Here is a 19,452-nt window from a genome sequence, read left to right as displayed (position 1 = left end):
CAATTTCTTTAGAAACGGGAATGCAATCACTAAAAACAAAACAACAGCATGCTCTTTTATCAACTAGTTTATCTAGAATCCGATAGACTGGTTTTTATCTCAAACAAAATGATAAATCTGTTTTCACAAAAATGTCAGTTAAAATACGATTATTAAATGCTTAACAGCTGATTTTCATATTAATGGTACATTTGGATATCCTTTGAAGGGAAACCAGAAAAATTATTATTAATTATCTTTAAATGTTTTAACAGCTGATGTTCACACTTCTGGTACATTTAGATATCCTTTGAAGAGAGAGCACACTTTTGCCAAATTTTCAGAGAACTGTACTTGTTGCACTCAATATTTCTTTACATTTTTTCCTGACAATACACGAATGGTGAAGCTGAATGTTAACTTAGTATGGCAAATGAAAGTGTTTAAAAAATTCTTCAACATATTGAAAAATATATTATTTCAAACAACATATCAGATATCTCTATTTATAAAGTGGTTATGATCTCTGTGCAAATTGACAAATATTTCTGCGACATATATAATGCTGTACTATTATTTAAATATTTAGTCAGTATTTCATATAACCAAAATTGTTTGAGTTCTGTTCAACAATGACATAACATTTATACATTACATACCATATTAATATGATATGCATACAATATATTTGTGATATTCAATCATTCATTATACAGAGCTATAATAAGTGTTCTCCAGAAAATTTCAGTAGCCAGTTATATTTTCAAAGTAGCCGGCATCTAAGCAATAAAACAGGTGCATGTGCACCATTTCAATTCATATTTTGGGGAAGAGTAGCTGGCATCTAGATTGAATGGAACAGATGAAATCGCTGACTGCTGGTGCTTCCGCAGAACACTGTATAATGCAGAATCTAGAATCTCCTCTTGCTTTGCTAATGAAGTGTCACAGAACACATTGCCTAGTTGCATCAGTACTTGCAGAAAATAACACAGAAGTGTCACATAACACATTGCCCAGTTGCATCAGTACTAGCAGTAAGGCCACAACTTTTTTTCTTTTATATTGGTTTACAAAAATTATTTTTTTAAATGGTCCATCGGGCGGTCGAAAAAAAAAAAAAAACATTGGAAAAAAAAGTTAATACTAATAACATCAGAATAAAGACAACATATCTTTTATAACCTTAACACAGAGACAAAAAAATCAAATTATGCAATGAAACACATCTATATCTTCAAATGAAATGAGTCCTAAAAGCACCTTTTTTAACATCAGGTAATTTTTAACACTCCATTACATGACATGCGTTCTTCTCCCATTAAAACAAAAAAATGTGCTTCATTTCCGTAATTTGATGCGCACCATTATGCAATGCGATGCCAGTTGCATAAATCTTATATAAGATAAACTACTCATACACAAATTAAGTGTTTGCTCATACTCATCTTATGAGATCGTCCATGAAAAAAAATCGAGGTAGATCGATCCCCGCGTCGTCGCGGTAACATTTGTTAAAGTTGTTGTTGCCATGAGAACTCGTTGATTTACAACGCAAAATGTCTTATTTGAACTGAAGCGAATTAATTTAATCATATTTGTCAACTTTGCTTTTGCTTTATTTTGATAATTTAATCCAAAGTTTAATGTTAGCAAGTGTTTTTTTACTGGAATTGTAAACAAGGAGTCAGTTAAAGTCTTCCGAAAATGTGCAGTCTGTGTGAATTGACAGTTTGACGTCATCAAAGGAAAGCCGCTTTCTGTCAGAAGCAATAAAGCGACAAATTTCGCGCCGACAAAATTGGCTTCCTTTGTCTAGCAATCAACATGCCGAACCAATTGTGTGTTTGTTTCTCAATTGATATCCTCCAATTTAATAATAGCACATGCATAGCTCCGCCTTCGAATCTTTTGCAGAGAACGGAGGCGGAGTTTAACGGATAATTGAGCTAGTGTTTTACGCAAGTTGAGTTCCGATTTGCCGAAATTACTCGGCCCTAAGCATTGAAACGACAAATACATTTATCAATGATTATCCGAGATATACCGATTGTTCCGATTTCCAAACATTCTGTACAGTTCTTATAAACTATGGCGGACGTGTTTACAAAATTCCTAAACACATATATCGTAAATAATGGCAGTGTTTTATTGGATTATTTATACTAATTATCAAATTGCAAGTAATACTTTTTTATCTACTATAATATCGGGTTTGTTTAATATAATTAACATGTTAAACAAAACAGTAGCGTCATGGAATCGGAAATAAATTTTGATGAGGTTGACATTTTACTGAAGCTAATTTTCCTATTGTCTGTAATTTTTACCCGAAATAAATTTTGAAGAGTGCCCATAAAAGGACTGGTACATAATGTGTCACATTGAAAAATATCCCAATCTCTGCAATATATGTGAACCAATCGTTGATTGTACTTACTTGATTTTATTCCCAACTGTACTCAAACCAGATCGTATTTTTGTTCTCGTTTCGCTAGTTTTTCAGTGCGGTCGGGAATAAAATATATTTTAAAAAAGACGATTTTCCGATTTTATTTTTTTCCCCATTTTCCAAAAATTAGGGTCGGCGGTTTTGTAAACCAAGAAACATAAAAGTCATGGCCAAAATAAGACAGAAGTGTCACAGAACACATGGCCCAGTTGCATCAGTACTGGCAGAAAATAAGACAGCAGGGCTATAGATAACTTTTGGGGTATATTGGGTAATCAACCCCCTGTTTTTGACAACAATAGGGTTTTTGTAAAAATGTTCACCACCTTCTTTTGAGCTTAATTGGGTTTTTCACTCCCGGTTTTTTAACTCAACTGGGTACTTTAGGGAATGACATATATCATATAATAAAAATCTACTAAGGTTACTATAATTTTTTTTACAAATGGAATTCAAAAAGGTATCTGTACATAACTACAAACAATTACTGAATTTCTGATCAAAGTTCATTTATTTTGCGTTGAATAAGACTGAGTTCGCGAAAATCGCTGCACAATTGATGAAGTTATGGCTGTTCAAAACCGATGCACCCCGTTTTCGGGTCGTTTTGAGTTGAATACCTTGAAAATGGAAGTAGAAATCGGACGGGTCAGCAAATAATTACAATATTACCCCAAAGATTGAAAGCCGCTGGAAAGACTGCCTTCTTTTCTTCATAGGATGGCATATAAACTATCCGGTACATTTTTGTACAGAAAATAACCAGTCTAAAAAATACGCCCGATGTTCGTAAGAATTGCGTTTCATAACGTTTTTTTTTTTTACGGGAATTACGTTATTAAATTTGTATTTGCGTTTTTGTATGCTTTATTTTGAATTTAATTATGTTTTTGGTTATTTTAATTGCGTCGAAACGCAAATACGCTTGTTATCTATAGCCCTGAAGACAGAAGTGTCACAGAACACATTGCCCAGTTGCATCAGTACTTAGCAGAAAATAAGACAGAAGTGTCACAGAACGCATTGCCCAGTTGCATCAGTACTAGCAGAAAATAAGACAGTGAGGTCACAGAGAACATTAAGTATGACCCTTAATCCAGAGACAAGCACAATTTGATCAGTATGGAATGAGTGATATATTGGAAGTCATCTATTGATGACATTCAATTGAATGAATGTTTATGTGGGCTAAGCTTCGTTAAGTTGCAGCTTATAGCAGGGATTTGATAGTCTTGGAAACTGGACCATTAAACTTTTGCTGAACTTTGACACATTTATGGACCAGAATGCGATCTACAAGTTGGCGTAGGCGTTATATCTGGAAAAAATCTAGTTTTTGAGTATTTTGTGTTTAAATTTTTTTCCTACGAAACTTCACGCACGAACAAAAACATTGTGACGTCATCTCACAAACAGCGCTAGCTAGCCGCCATGCATCTTGTTGAACAGCAAAAAAAAACAGTTACACGTTATTGATTCATTATGCAAAGAAATATAATCAATAGAAATGTCTGCCTTTCATGCAGTGTATGGTTGTTCAAATAGACATGACATAATACTATGAAAGTGTCATCGTGTACTTCAATTTGTCTGCCGAGTTGAATAAAGGTTTACATGCGAGGTTTGCCGTGAGCAACGCATCAAAAACATCATAAAAGTGAGTAACAAATCAACACAATAATAAACAAGAGGGCCTGAAAGGCCCAAAGTCGCTCACCTGAGATAACAAGATATTATTGGGACAAATCTTCTGACCAAGTTTCATGAAGATCAGAAAATAAACCTCTAGAGTGTTAACAAGGTCTTACTATAGCCATATAAGGAAAAATGCCCCGCCCCCTGGCAGCCATGTTTTTCAACCAACCCGCATCATTTTTGAACACTTCCAAGATATTATCAACATAATTATATAAACATATTATTAAAACAAACATTTTGACAAAGTTACATGAAGATTGGGCATCAAATGTGACTTCTACAGTGTTCACAAGGTTTTTCTATTTTGACCTAGTGACCTAGTTTTTCCCAGCATGACCCAGTTTCAAACTCAGTCGAGGTATCAATGGGACAAATGTTCTGACCAAGTTTCATGAAGATCGGACAATAAATGTGGCCTCTTGAGTGTTCACAAGGCAAATGTTGACAGCGCACGGCGCACCACGCACGAAGGACAAAAGGCGATCACAAAAGCTCACCATGAGCACGATGTGCTCAGGTGAGCTAAAAATAATTGTAATTAAACGTAGCACACACTTGCGTTTATTAAAATATCTATTGCAACTGTAACCATTTCAAAGATTACGTTGATGAGAATATTTCAAGAGTACTTTTGGTACTTTTGGGAATGTTTGCGTTAATCCATAATGTTTAAAACAATCAAGTTGAAACGATATTCACTTCCATTTTCTATTTTCCATCACTTTATCAAAACTTATTTTTCCTAACACTATTTTATTGTACCGGTATTCATATCGACCTTTACAATAATGTATGATAAATACACAATCCGAAATCTGTTTTGCATTCGTTCGCTGCTTTAAACTAATAAATAACTGTTAAAGAACACATGTCCTTCATGTTCTTTACATCCAGAGAATTTAACCAAACTGGTATGTTTTGTCAGAGAAATTACGTCATCAGAGATACGTCATAAATTGCACAATCAGTTGCATGAAAAATAAAAGAACAACATACAAACCGCAATTGTGGACAGGACTTCTGAACATAGCATTAATTGAAATAGTGACATGTATATCAGAATCTCTGCGAGAACTTTGGTTACCATCATCCAATGCACAGAAATAATCGGTTTTTAAGTTTATTAAATCTCCCCACTCAATCCAACCTGCAAAACCCTTAAGGTGTCACAATTCTTGTATGAAATTCTGATGCAGTGATTAAGACAGAATAAACAGTCTTTTATTGGAGTTTTACACAGGCCATTCCTGAAATTAAAGCAGAGAGTACCTGGTAATGAAAGGCCTTGAAACACCCTGGCCTCAACATTCACTTCTACCAAAGAAGAAAAGCAGGATATTGCAAAGAAGTCAGAAGTTTGCTTGAATGTTCCCCATTCCCTGTCAGGGAACGACAGATGGAAACATATCACTATCAAAGCTGTAAAGAACAGTGGGTCCTTGTCTTTTACTTCAAGAGTTACTCCTGGATTGTGATGTTTCTGTTTGTTGAAACATGTAGTGACTACATGTTTTCATGTGTGGATGATAGAGGGAATGGGTCTCCAACAGATACCGCACAATATTTATTATTTGTGTGGCATCAATTATTGTTGATTTTGTTGATAGACTGATCCAATGCAAGAATATGACTAACACATATTCAAAATCTTTTTTTTAAAGAACAAATAACCAAAGTTATTCAACATTATCCAAACATACATCTTTGTTTTGCAATCCAAGTCACTAGACAGAGAACACTACACTGTGTAATAAGCATACACTTCCAGTAGCACACTAAAGCAGTAAAGCTTAATAATCTGTTAACTTTGTTTACATAGATTATTAAGGATAGGCGCTTATTAATAACACCCTTCATGCCAAGTGTGTGAATAGTGTTTTTCAGGCATGTTATAATTTTTCTCAGCCAACATGTGTGAACATTGAAAACAATAAATAATGAAGCTAAGCGTGATCAACACATGAGCGTAACATGTGTGAAAAAAATCTGTCCTTTTATTGGAAAGAATAACAAAAGGTTGCTCACATGAGACACGGAGAAACTAAACTACATCTATTTTATACAGATTTGGTGATGTTCATGTAATAACTGGGGGCGTTCTTAAGATCTCCCCAAAAGACACCAAAAACTGATTCTACCAGGAAAACGGACTTAACCTTCAAAGCCTTAAACTTTGAATGCAATTCACCTAAGGCAAATAGGTTTAAAGTAATAAGACACTGAAGATTAGATTTCCAAAGATTTTTTTTAACTCGCAACATTTTTTGGTGAAACAATATTTAAATTAAGAGCCTGAAAGCTCTAACAAAGTTGAAGTGTTGTTCTACTTTTTATATCCATATTGATGCATTCAATTAATTACCTTACAATTTCTGTTGATCTCATTTTAAGTATGATCCATTTAATGAAGATACAGCACTATGTTGTAGTTACCACATCAGAATGCAAAAATTAAATTTTGAGGTCAAAGCAATTTTGGTGGGTGGTCGGGAAGGGGAAACAGATAAAATAAACAGATTATCATGTCAGTTATATGTTCAAACCTTGTTAAACACTTAACAAAACTTCAAAGTCTCCTTTAGGTGGTTTGAATATTACTTTAGCCTCAATATTTTGAAACATTTTCTCCAAAATATATACAAATAATATTTTTCTTGAAAATCTAAGATTTTAACAAAATTGACAATGGTTGTCAAATCTTCTTAATGTGTTTTTCCTTTTTTTTCTTCGTAAAAAACATGTTTGAAAAACAAGGAATTTTGGCTTATGTTAAGAACTAAATGCACATGATATCAACATTTGATAGGTGATGAAGGAATTTTAACGTTCAGAGGAATAAACCATCCTTTCCCTCTTTAAGGACTAGCAGATACAGTACAGTCCACGTGTTTTCCCCAATTTATGGAGTACTACTCCGCGGACACGCCCACGGAGGGAGATTGAATACCTCCTGCGATACGCGGAGTTTGCATGATTGGTGCCACCGAGGTTAACGATCAGCAAATTGATAAGCTGACGCGGCAGCCTCAGCGATGGGCAACGCGGACGAAACTCCGTGTTTAACGAGATATCAATCAATATCACTTTGTTTGACTTCCTGATTTTCCAATAAAATTTCATTCATTACAAGTACATATGTATATAAAACAAGCAAATTCGTTGAATTGATATCCCCCACCAATATACTTCTGGACACAAAAGTTTTCTGGACTGATGGACAACGCCAACATGCATCATCCTCTTATTCATATATATACTCATACCAAGTTTCAATGAAATCCGTCAAAGCACTTCCAAGATATGGCTCCGGACACAAAAAAGCATTATTTCAAGATACAAAGGGCCATAACTCTGTTATTATCCAATGGTGCACAATGCCACTTGGCGTGCATCATCCTCTTATCCATATATATACTCATACCAAGTTTCAATGAAATCCGCCAAAGCACTTCCAAGATATGGCTCCGGACACAAAAAAGCATTATTTCAAGATACAAAGGGCCATAGCTCTGTTATTAACAGATGGCGTACATTGCCATTTGGCATGCATCATCCTCTTATCCATATATATACTCATACCAAGTTTCAATGAAATCCCCCAAGCACTTTCAAGATATGGCTCTGGACACAAAAGTGCCAGACGGACGGATGGAAAGACGGACTGATGGACAACGCCAAAACAATATCCCTCCGCCTATTGCGGGGGATAATAATGACATTCAAAACAATGTATTTTACCGGTAATAATCATTGACCTATCGCCAAATATGAGATCGCTCTGCCCACTAAGTTGTGTTTTCATAAAACGCTTTATACATTACTCCAACAGTCTTTGTTTGTCGGACCATGTGGCCGCAATAAACGAAATCTTATTGATTATTTCGTGAGTTTGATTGACAGCTGAAGAGTGGTCAAGTATGGACCAAATCGGCAGACTGACATTCACACATGTAAATCCCTTTTGTCAAAACACCACAGACAGCAGTCTACACAATAGGTCAGTAGACAAGCTCTGAGTGTTTTCATAACCCCAAACACTTAATCCAGTCGTCCAGATGTTCTCTTTAATCAGTATACAGTACAATAACTGTTTCAATAATTACTTTACTAAAATACCGTAACGATAAAGATACGGCGTGTTTGAATTGAAATTAATTTGGAGGAAATATCAAATTATTCGCAATATAATTGTGTTAAAAAATACCAAAGAATCTTTTAACCAAAATCAACAGAATTCAGTGTTCTCTGCGCTACAAAGTTTGTATAAAAAAATCAATACACGCACGCTTTCCACGCATAAACCTTGAACTTGTACATTGCAGCATAATTTTTGTGCGCTTTTGTCAGGAAATATACATGATGACTGTATATAGGAAGCATTTGTAAACGTTGTGTTAACATTAAAAATCGGATATTGGAAGCATTTGTAAACATTGTGTTAACATTAAAAATCGGAAGCGTGTTTCGGATTACAAACTATTTTGGAAATTTAACGGAACATTTATTCTTGTGTTATATGTGTTATGAATCAAATATTAATTTGTCAAAATGCTTTACGTGTTGTATATTCATTCATATTGTAGACGTACCTGTGAATAAAAACATATATTAATTTTTTATACAATTATTTTTATAAGCCACAGTATTTAAACAATTTTTAATTACAAAGTTTTTATTTTTTGGCATGCACAGTAGCACACTGCTAACGCATTTAATGACTTGGCTTAAGTAATAACGCCGCGGGTATAAGCTAACTCGGCGGAACGCCGAGGGTTCTAGCGAGTACACATCGCCTTCCCCGCCGCGGAATCGCTCTCTAGCAGACAAATGTCCCGCGGAGGGAGCACGTTTTTTGGGGAAAACGCTTGGACTGTACTGTAGACGATCTATGAAGTTGAACTTGCATGTGACTGCAACATGTTTTTAACCATCTAGTAGTGTTAGTTCCAAAACGTGTTACAAGATAAATGCAGTTTTTAATTTTTTCTTTTTTTTGACCACCAAACCACCAGCAAAAAGTATTTCAGATCCTGGCATGCTAAACTGTAAACCTCAGAACATCAGAAAGTGTATAACTAAAATAGTGCCCCAGATTACATATGCTTGTTTATTGAAAAGGAACTACGATAACTAACAACGTGTTGTTAAATAACCAATGTGCATACCATAATAAAGTGTAAAAGGGCATTTTATACATGAACATGAATACATGCTTTACATTAAAACACGTAGGGATTTAATAAAATGGGCATTGGAAGATTTAAAAGCTTTTAAAGTTTTTGAAATATGATTTGATTATGACTAAAATGTATTAATAGAAAATCTAGAACATTATTTTTGCTCACATTTATACATACTGTGAAACCATTATTATTCGTCCGACATTAATTTTCGCCTTTTTCGTCCTTTGACCGATGGACGAATTCAAGATCCTAACGAACAATCATGTCCCATATTTAAAACAAATAAGACTGAATTACCGTAGGCATGAGGCATTTAAATCCAGCGTAATCCACGCATATACACAGGGCTCGAAATTAACACTCGCACACTCGCAAAAAAATGCGAGAAAAAAAGATTGCACGGTAAGTTATAAGCCACTAGCATTTTTTGCAAATAAAGAAATAGTGAAAAAAAAACGAGTTATATTGCTTAATGCGTTCGACGGCGTGAACGCTAAACCGTAGGTCAATTTTTTGAACGTCCGAATACCCATATGCGGAAGCGCGCACCTTGTTTATTGACTGGTATACTTATAATACAGATACACAGATGGTATTGATACAAAGAACATGAAACAGTCGACTATTCACACTCAAGTTAAATCCGGTTTTGAAACAAAGGGGTGTTCATTATACAGTGTACTGACAACTGACATTTCCTCTAAAACGCGAATGCAATAAGGCTGTTTCAATTGCGCCGACTTCGTTTAGGTATAATAGTGTTGATTAGCGCTAATTGTTAACAAATTTATTACCCATTGTGTGTATTGTGTTTTTCAGGGGTGTTGCAGATTATACAGCCTACACGCGGCGAATCCGGATTAAAGACAATACTATTAAACGCAATTAAAATATGACGATGTGTGATCAACACCTGACTGAAATATATTCTGCGCTTTGTAACAAATTAATAAAGAACATTTTGATTTGTGTTTGGTTGTTTGGTGTTAACTGCATATACTATTTTTGTACATATACATAAAAACCCGTACCTTTGTTTTTTTTATAACAAAAACATTTTTCTTCTCTAATTGGCGCCGATAAAGGTAAGATTGTTATCAGTTTGACCGTGATAGTAATGGAAAAAGACTAATTGGCAATTGGCTTCGTTGTTTAAAACACTCGTTAACCATTATTCAGTCCCACTTATCCGCTAATCATGACAAAGAACGTGTCAATGACATATAAGGGACAGTTACTATCACCTAAAATAACAGACTTGTTAATTGGCATATGCCAAACAAGGCCCACCTCCTGCAAGTGACTACCAAGTGTCACCTCTCTTTCCCCAGCACGATTTTTTCGCAACCGCGTATTACATGTATTACAAACAAATCGGATGTTTTTTTTTTCAAAACCAGAAATGGACGAATTTAAGAGCGGACGAAATAGTTATTTTTATGAAAAGGGCGAAATTTTGTGCCGACGAAAATAAATGGTTTCACAGTAAATGAAAATGAAATGAAATAGGACTACAAACTTAAGTCAAATATTTAACAAGAGGACCCCGAAGGCTCAAAGTTGCTCAATCCAGATATAAAGGAACTGACCTGTTCTGTTTAGCCCAAGATATCATTTAAACAAATTTTCTGACCAAGTTTTATGAAGATTGAACTATAAATGTGACGTTTACAGTGTTAACAAAGTTTTACTATAGCCATGTAAGGAAAAATGCGCCTCCCTTTGGCAACCAAGCTTTTCAACAGATTAGAACCATTTCAAAAATAATCCAAGATCTAATTACAAACAAGAGAGCCTGACAGGCCCAAAATCGCTCACCTGAGATAACAAGATCATGAAGATCTGAAAATAAATGTGGCCTCTAGAGTGTTAACAAGGTTTTACTATAGCCATATAAGGAAAAATGCCCCGCCCCCTGGCGGCCATGTTTTTCAACCAACGGGCATCATTTTCAAACTCTTTCAAGATATTATTGGGATGAATCTTCTAACCAAGTTTAATGAAGATCAGACAATAAATGTGGCCTCTAGAGTGTTCACAAGGTTTTACTATAGCCATATAAGGAAAAATGCCCTGCCCCTTGGCAGCCATTTTTTTTTCAAGCAAACGTAACCATTTTAGAACTCATCCAAGAATTCATTGAGACCAATCTTCTGACCAAATTTCATGAAGATTGGACAATAAATGTGGCCTCTAGAGTGTCAGCAAGGTTTTACTATAGCCATATAAGGAAAACTGCCCCGCCCCCTGGCGGCCATGTTTATTCATCGATCTGGACCATTTTTGAACTCCTTCGAGATATCAATAAAACCAATGTTTTGACCAAGTTTTATGATGATTGGGCAAAACTTGTGACTTCTAGAGTGTTCACAAGGTTTCTCTATAGCCATATAAGGAATACTGCCCCGACCCCTGGCCATTTTTTTCAACGGACCGGAATCATTTTTGAACTCAACCAACATATCATTTAGACAAACATTTTGACAAAGTTACATGAAGATTGGGCATCAAATGTGACTTCTACAGTGTTCACAAGGTTTTTATTTTTTTGACCTAGTGACCTAGTTTTTTACCCAGCATGACCCAGTTTCAAACTCAGTCGAGGTATCAATGGTTCAAATGTTCTGACCAAATTTCAAGAAGATCAGACAATAAATTAGGCCTCTAGAGTGTTCACAAGGCAAAATGTTGACGACGCACAACGGACAAAAGGCGATCACAAAAGCTCACCATGAGCACGTTGTGCTCAGGTGAGCTAAAAAAAGAAAAAAAGGTAATCCTCAGCAGGACTCGAACCACTGACCCCTGGAGTCCTAAATTAAAACGCCTACCACTTAGCCCAATCTGCCATCCTTCCAGATACAATGCTAGATGTATTTTATACTTTTTCGAAGGTTTAAATCGTCAAAAGATGCATATAATGGCTATTTTAGAGCATAGTAAATGTTCAGTATTCCTGTTTCCTCACAAATATTGTAACTAAAAAGAAAATTTGCGAATCTGAACCAACTTTTTTCAATTTTGTCGATTTACCCAAACGTGAAAAGGCCCCTTTAAGACCTCATTTCAGATATCTTTAAGACATATAATTATAATCTGACCAAGTTTCATGAAGATTGGACATAAAGATGGCCTCTAGAGTGTTATCAAGGTTTTACTATAGCCATATATAGGGGAAAATGCCCTGTCTCCTGATGTTTTTCAACAATGGAACCATTTTCGAACTCGTCCAAGATATCATTGGGACAAATCTTCTGACCAAGATTCATTAAGATCGTACAATAAATGTGGGCTATATAGTGTTAACAAGGTTTTACTAAAGCCATAAAAGGAAAAATGCCATGCCCCATGGTTGTCATGTTTTTCAACCAAATAAAACCATTTTAGACCTCATCCAAGATATCATTTAGACAAATATTCTGACCAAGTTTTATAAGATTGGACAATAAACGTTGCCTTTAGAGTGTTAACATAATTTTACAAAAGCCATATAAGGAAAAATGCCCTGCCCCTTGACGGTCATGTTTTTCAACCAACCAGAACCATTTTAAAACTCATTCAAGATATCATTTGGATAAATGTTCAAAGCAGGTTTCATGAAGATCGGACAATACATGTGTGCTCTAGAGTGTTAACAAAGCTTTACTATCGCTATATACGGAAAAATGCCTTGCCCCCTGGTGGCCACCTTTTTCAATAAACCGAAACCATTTTTGAACTCTTCCAAGATATCATTGGTGCAAATCTTCTGACAAAGTTTCATGAAGTTCAGACAATAAATGTGGGCTCTAGAGTGTTAACAAGGTTTAACTATAGCCCCGCCCCTGGCGGCCATGTTTTTCAACCAACCAGACTTATTTTGAACTCTTCCATGATATCGATGGGACAAATCTCTGATCTAGGATCATGAAGATCAGATAATAAATGTGGGCTATATAGTGTTGACAAGGTTTAACTATAGCCATACATGTATAAGGAAAATGCCCCACCCCCTGATGCCCATCTTTTTCAACCAACCGGACTATTTTGAACTCTTCCAAGATATTGGGACAAATTTCCTGACCTAGGATCATGAAGATCAGACAATAAATGTGGGCTATAGAGTGTTGACAAGGTATAACTATAGCCATACATTTATAAGAAAAAATGCCCCGCCTCCTGGTGCCCATCTTTTTCAACCAACCGGACTATTATGAAATCAAAATTTCATTGGTACAAATCTCCTGACCAAGGATCATGAAGATCAGACAATTAATGTGGGCTTTATAATGTATACAAGGTGCCCATCTTTTTCCAACCAACCGGACTATTTTGAAATTTCCAAATCTCCTGACCAAGGATCATAAAGATCAGACAATACATTTGGCCTCTTGAGCGTGACAAGGCAAATTTTGATGATGCACACGCACATTGGACAAAAGGTGATCTCAAAAGCTCACCATTGATCACATCAACATTTATCTGATTCAGACTCTCAATTTCCTCCTTATAATAATGATGATTCAGCGATAAGATTTTTTTTAAATTTCACAAATAAACTTCTTTCCAAAATATTTAGAGAAATGCATACAAGTGTGTGTTTTTCCATTCGTTCAGAAAAATTGTTTCAAATTGTGCAGACTTCCTAAATAAATCATGATAAAAAGGTGAAAAAAGCCACCTAGAATCAATTAAAAGAAGAGTAATTACTGATCAGTAAGTCTGATGGATATACCTTTCTGTATGTTTCTTTCCAGGGTGGGGTCCTGGATTTGTACATATCCCTGTGTGATTTCTGCGCTCTCTCACTCATGGTGGATCCTCGTTACTTGGTTAACTAATCAACCAACACTGCAGTATATGAAACTGAAGCAAGAAAAACAACTACCATACTTGTTGTTGTTATTTTGCTACATTGTACACAGAAAACCAAAGGAACATGTTTAAACCATTTTGCAGAGAAGAAAGCCAGTGTAAGGAAGAAATGAACTCAATGTTAAAAAGTCCATTCTAAATTTAAAAAGTTACTTAGTAAGCTTTTTGCATTATAGGAGAGCCTGAGGAACAGATATTTCAACTGGTCTGAATTTGCAACAATCAACACCAAATAGTGTAATACAAGTGGCACAAAAATATCAGCAAAGCTTTATGACACAGGCCTTTTTCTACCTATCTCACGGGTCCGATAATCGGCCCCATTCCCAATGACAAATATGCGTATTTTTTCCCAATTCTCAACAAGATGTGTTTGTGAAACACAATGTCCCCCTATATGACGTTTGACCTCGTAGGATGACCTTGACCTTGACCCTTCACCACTCAAAATGTGCAGCTCCATGAGAAACACATGCATTTCAAACATAAAATTGCTCGCTTCAATATTGCAGAAGTGACATTACATGAGCAATTTTGACCCATATATTTGACCTTGAAGGATGACCTTGACCTTTCACCACTAAAAATATGCAGCTCCATGAGATACATGTGCATGCCAAATATCAAGTTGCTATCTTCAATATTGCAAAAGTATTCATAAAATTAGCGATTTGGGCCACATATATATGACCTCTGACCTTGAAGGATGACCTTGACCTTTCACCACTCAAAATGTGCAGCTCCATGAGATACACATGCATGCCAAATATCAAGTTGCTATCTTCAATATTGCAAAAGTACTCATAAAATGAGCGATTTTGGCCACATATAAATGACATCTGACCTTGAAGGATGACCTTGAACTTGACCTTTCACCACTAAAATTGTGCAACTCCATGAGATACACATGCATGCCAAATATCAAGTTGCTATCCTGAATATTGAAATACTGCAAAAGTGTACATTAAATAAGCGATTTTGACCCATATATTTGACCTTTGACCTTGAAGGATGACCTTGACCTTAACCTTTCACCACTCAAAATGTGCAGCTCCATGAGATTCATATGCATGCCAAATATCAAGTTCCTATCTTCAATATTGCAAAAGTTATTGCAAAATTTAAAAGTTGGCGCAAACCAACCAACCAACAGACAGGGCAAAAACAATATGTCCCCCACTACTACAGGGTTCGACACTAAGGCACGTCCGACAGACATTGTCTAGTAAGATCGGTGGTCGGGCTAGTAAAACTGCGGGCTAGCTTGTCCGACTGGTCGTACATAAAAAATCTATACTAATTCATGTAACTGTTACTTATTGCTGTGAAAACCTTTATTTTTAATGGGTAAAATTACTCTCGTATCCGTTATTTACATTATAACAAAACTAGTGTATATAAATAAACGCGGAGCATTCACATGATTCATCGCTATTTTTAGACACAAAGGAGAGCTTCCTGCAGAAATTGCTTGTTTCCATTGGTCAAGTGGTCATGCATATTAATGATTTTTTGCAGTGTTGTAAAACTGAAGAGCATGATTTTATGACTTCTATCGAAAATCGGTATCGTCAATGTAAACATTTTTGCGTAGCAGACAAGAGAATGTAATTATCCCCACGCTTTTTGAAAAAAAGGTGGGGATATTGTGGTGATCTCCGCCGTCCGTCCGTCTGTCCGTCCGTCTGTCCGTCTGTCCGTCCGTCCTGGCCACTATCTCCTCCTACACTAAAAGCACTAGAACCTTGAAATTTACACACATGGTAGCTATGAGCATATGTGCGACCCTGCACTATTTGGAATTTTGATCTGACCCCTGGGTCAAAAGTTATAGGGGTTGGGGTGGGGCCGCGTCAGAAATTATCACTCATTTTTTTAGGTTATTTTACATTTACTTCTTTATTTCTACACCGATTCACTTCAAATTGATACTGGACCTCACCTATGACAATACGGTCAATCTCAACCATGCATGGCCCCATTCCCAACCCTGGGGCGCCCCGCCCACATAGGCCACACCCACCAAAAATTTCCATTTACTATAATTTTTTCATTTCTACACGGATTCACTTCAAATTGATACTGAACTTTTGTTATGACATTAGGGTCAATCTCAACTATGCATGGCCCCAATCCCAACCCTGGGGCGCCCGCCCACATAGGCCACACCCACCAAAAAATTCCATTTACTATAATTTTTTCATTTCTACACGGATTCACTTCAAATTGATACTGAACTTCTCTTATGACATTAGGGTCAATCTCAACTATGCATGGCCCCATAACCAACCCTGGGGCCCCGCCCACATAGACCACACCCACCCAAAATTGCCTTTACTATAATTTCTTCATTTCTACACCGATTCACTTCAAATTGATATTGAACTTCTCTTATGACAATACAGTCAATCTCAACTATGCATGGCCCCATTACCAACCCTGGGGCGCCCCGCCCACATAGACCACACCCACCCAAAATTGCCTTTTACTATAATTTCTTCATTTCTACACCGATTCACTTCAAATTGATACTGAACCTCTCTTATGACAATACGGTCAATCTCAACTATGCATGGCCCCATTACCAACCCTGGGGCGCCCTGCCCACATATGTCACACCCACCCAAAATTGCCTTTTACTATAACTTCTTCATTTCTACACCAATTCACTTCTAATTGATGATGAACTTCTCTTATGACAATACGGTCAATCTCAGCTATGCATGGCCCCATTACCAACCCTGGGGCACACCTAGGTCAAACATTCGGCGTGGGGATACGCGTCGGCCTCTGCCGCGCCATTTCTAGTTTAAAGAATGGCTTTGTTCAAGTTCGGCTTTTCGTCCGACAAATCAGTAAATAAAAAAGAATCCGACGCTTAAACTGACATGAAACTTTAATATGAAGAAACAAGAAAACGTCAATTGTATCCTAGATGGAAAATCGAGTCAGCTCCCATGGCTTGACTTTGACGAAGAAAAGCAAAAAAAGAGTTTTTATCCCCACGCTTTTTGAAAAAAAGGTGGGGATATTGTGGTGATCTCCGCCGTCCGTCCGTCCGTCTGTCCGTCCGTCTGTCCGTCCGTCCTGGCCACTATCTCCTCCTACACTAAAAGCACTAGAACCTTGAAATTTACACACATGGTAGCTATGAGCATATGTGCGACGGTGCACTATTTGGAATTTTGATCTGACCCCTGGGTCAAAAGTTATAGGGGTTGGGGTGGGGCCGCGTCAGAAATTATCACTCATTTTTTTAGGTTATTTTACATTTACTTCTTTATTTCTACACCGATTCACTTCAAATTGATACTGGACCTCACCTATGACAATACGGTCAATCTCAACCATGCATGGCCCCATTCCCAACCCTGGGGCGCCCCGCCCACATAGGCCACACCCACCAAAAATTTCCATTTACTATAATTTTTTCATTTCTACACGGATTCACTTCAAATTGATACTGAACTTTTGTTATGACATTAGGGTCAATCTCAACTATGCATGGCCCCAATCCCAACCCTGGGGCGCCCGCCCACATAGGCCACACCCACCAAAAAAATCCATTTACTATAAAAAAAATTTAGGTTATTTTACATTAACTTCTTCATTTCTACACTGATTCACTTCAAATTGATACTGAACCTCTCTTATGACAAAACGGTCAAACTCAACTATGCATGGCCCCGTTGCCAACCCTGGGGCGCCACGCCCACATAGACCACACCCGCCCAAAATTGCCTTTTACTATAATTTCTTCATTAATACACTGATTCACTTCAAATTGATACTGAACCTCTCTTATGACAATACGGTCAATCTCAACTATGCATGGCCCCATTACCAATCCTGGGGCACCCCGCCCACATAGGCCACACCCTCCCAAAATTGCCTTTTACTATAACTTCTTTATTTTTACACCCATTCACTTCTAATTGATACTGAACTTCTCTTATGACAATACAGTCAATCTCAACTATGCATGGCCCCATGATCAACCCTGGGGCGCCCTTGGGTCAAACATGCGGCGTGGGGATACGCGTCGGCCTCTGCCGCGCCATTTCTAGTATTTTATTGTTTTACTCTATGCATCAAAAAAATCTGTTCACTGATTATTTACTGATAAATTCTGATTAAACAGTTACATGACACAATTGTGTTAATTTACTATGTCATTTATGGTCTAGTAGACATCAGGTTTGGGCTAGTACATTTTAAGAGGAGCTGGTCCGACGGTCTTGCTGTAAAAAAAGTTAATGTCGAACCCTGTACTATGGTGGGGAACATAAAAATAAAATCCCAATTTCCGACCCAAATGACTGAAGCCGAAAAATGTGTTTACTGGTAGGCACTGTGTTTTAAATAACCGTGTGCCAATGGGAATACCATGTAAAACGTCATTGCATCGAGTGTTCCATAATGCAATTTTCGCGACCTTGACACTTCAGAAAAATGGTGGCCAGATGTGCTTATGCAATTCTTAAAAGAAACATTTTTGGTCAATTTAGGCCAGAATTTGCTTTCAAATATTAAAGTGCTAGATTGTTCAGAATTATCAGGTAATGTACCCAGTATACAGCAAATAATCATGTGTACATATTAATTATTGTAAATTGGTTGAGAATCGATATCGAAGAGAAATGTGGACTGGTTTCACTTTCAACATTACTGTGTTTCAAAAAATGGTTGCCTTCAGACATTTGGCAACTTGATTTTTTGAATCATAATAATATGTTGAAGGCAGGTCCTTTGACTGTGAATATTCACAGGTTTTTTTTTGGTCCGATTTTATAGCTGAAATTCGGCTATGTTCCCAATCCCAAAAATTCCCAATTTCCAAAAAAAAAAAAAAAAAAAAAAATTATAGAAAAAAGTGTCTAATGCATATTTTATCTCAATTTTAATTCAATTACATCTAACAAAGCATTATATGATTTTGTTCTTTTACTTTGAATGATTATAAAGAGTTATATCAAATTTAGTATTTCCCTAATCAGTGGACTTTTTGTGTGGAAAAAAAAAGCTCATGAATTTATTTTCCCAATTTCATGAAAATGCCGATAAAATTCCCTAATTCCAAAGCCATGGGCTATCTACTCAAAAAGTGGAAAAAAATCCCTGATTCATTAAAAAATCCTAATGATATCAAGCTATGTATTTTATTTGAATTTTAAGCATAACATTAACAAAGTCTTATTTTTATCATAAACATACTTACGCCAGCAGTGGACAATGACTTTTGCATGGAAAAAACATTCTAATACTTTTCTAAGCATTTAAGGGCAA

General features: G+C 36.5%; 1 protein-coding gene across 2 annotated transcripts in view; it reads right to left on the bottom strand.

Annotated features, from left to right (window-relative positions):
* Positions 1 to 19,452, bottom strand: part of LOC127856421 (RPA-interacting protein B-like) — a 67,123-nt gene that overhangs the window by 44,424 nt on the left and 3,247 nt on the right. For both annotated transcript variants that reach the window (XM_052392621.1, XM_052392631.1), the window contains exon 2: positions 14,027 to 14,157. In XM_052392621.1, the coding sequence (XP_052248581.1) occupies positions 14,027 to 14,104 (78 nt within the window). In that variant the 5' untranslated portion in view covers positions 14,105 to 14,157. The remainder of the gene's footprint in view (positions 1 to 14,026; positions 14,158 to 19,452) is intronic.

The sequence above is a fragment of the Dreissena polymorpha genome, chromosome 1 (assembly GCF_020536995.1).
Source record: "Dreissena polymorpha isolate Duluth1 chromosome 1, UMN_Dpol_1.0, whole genome shotgun sequence".
NCBI classification, from domain to species: domain Eukaryota; kingdom Metazoa; phylum Mollusca; class Bivalvia; order Myida; family Dreissenidae; genus Dreissena; species Dreissena polymorpha.
This window is presented reverse-complemented; position numbering and strand designations above follow the sequence as displayed.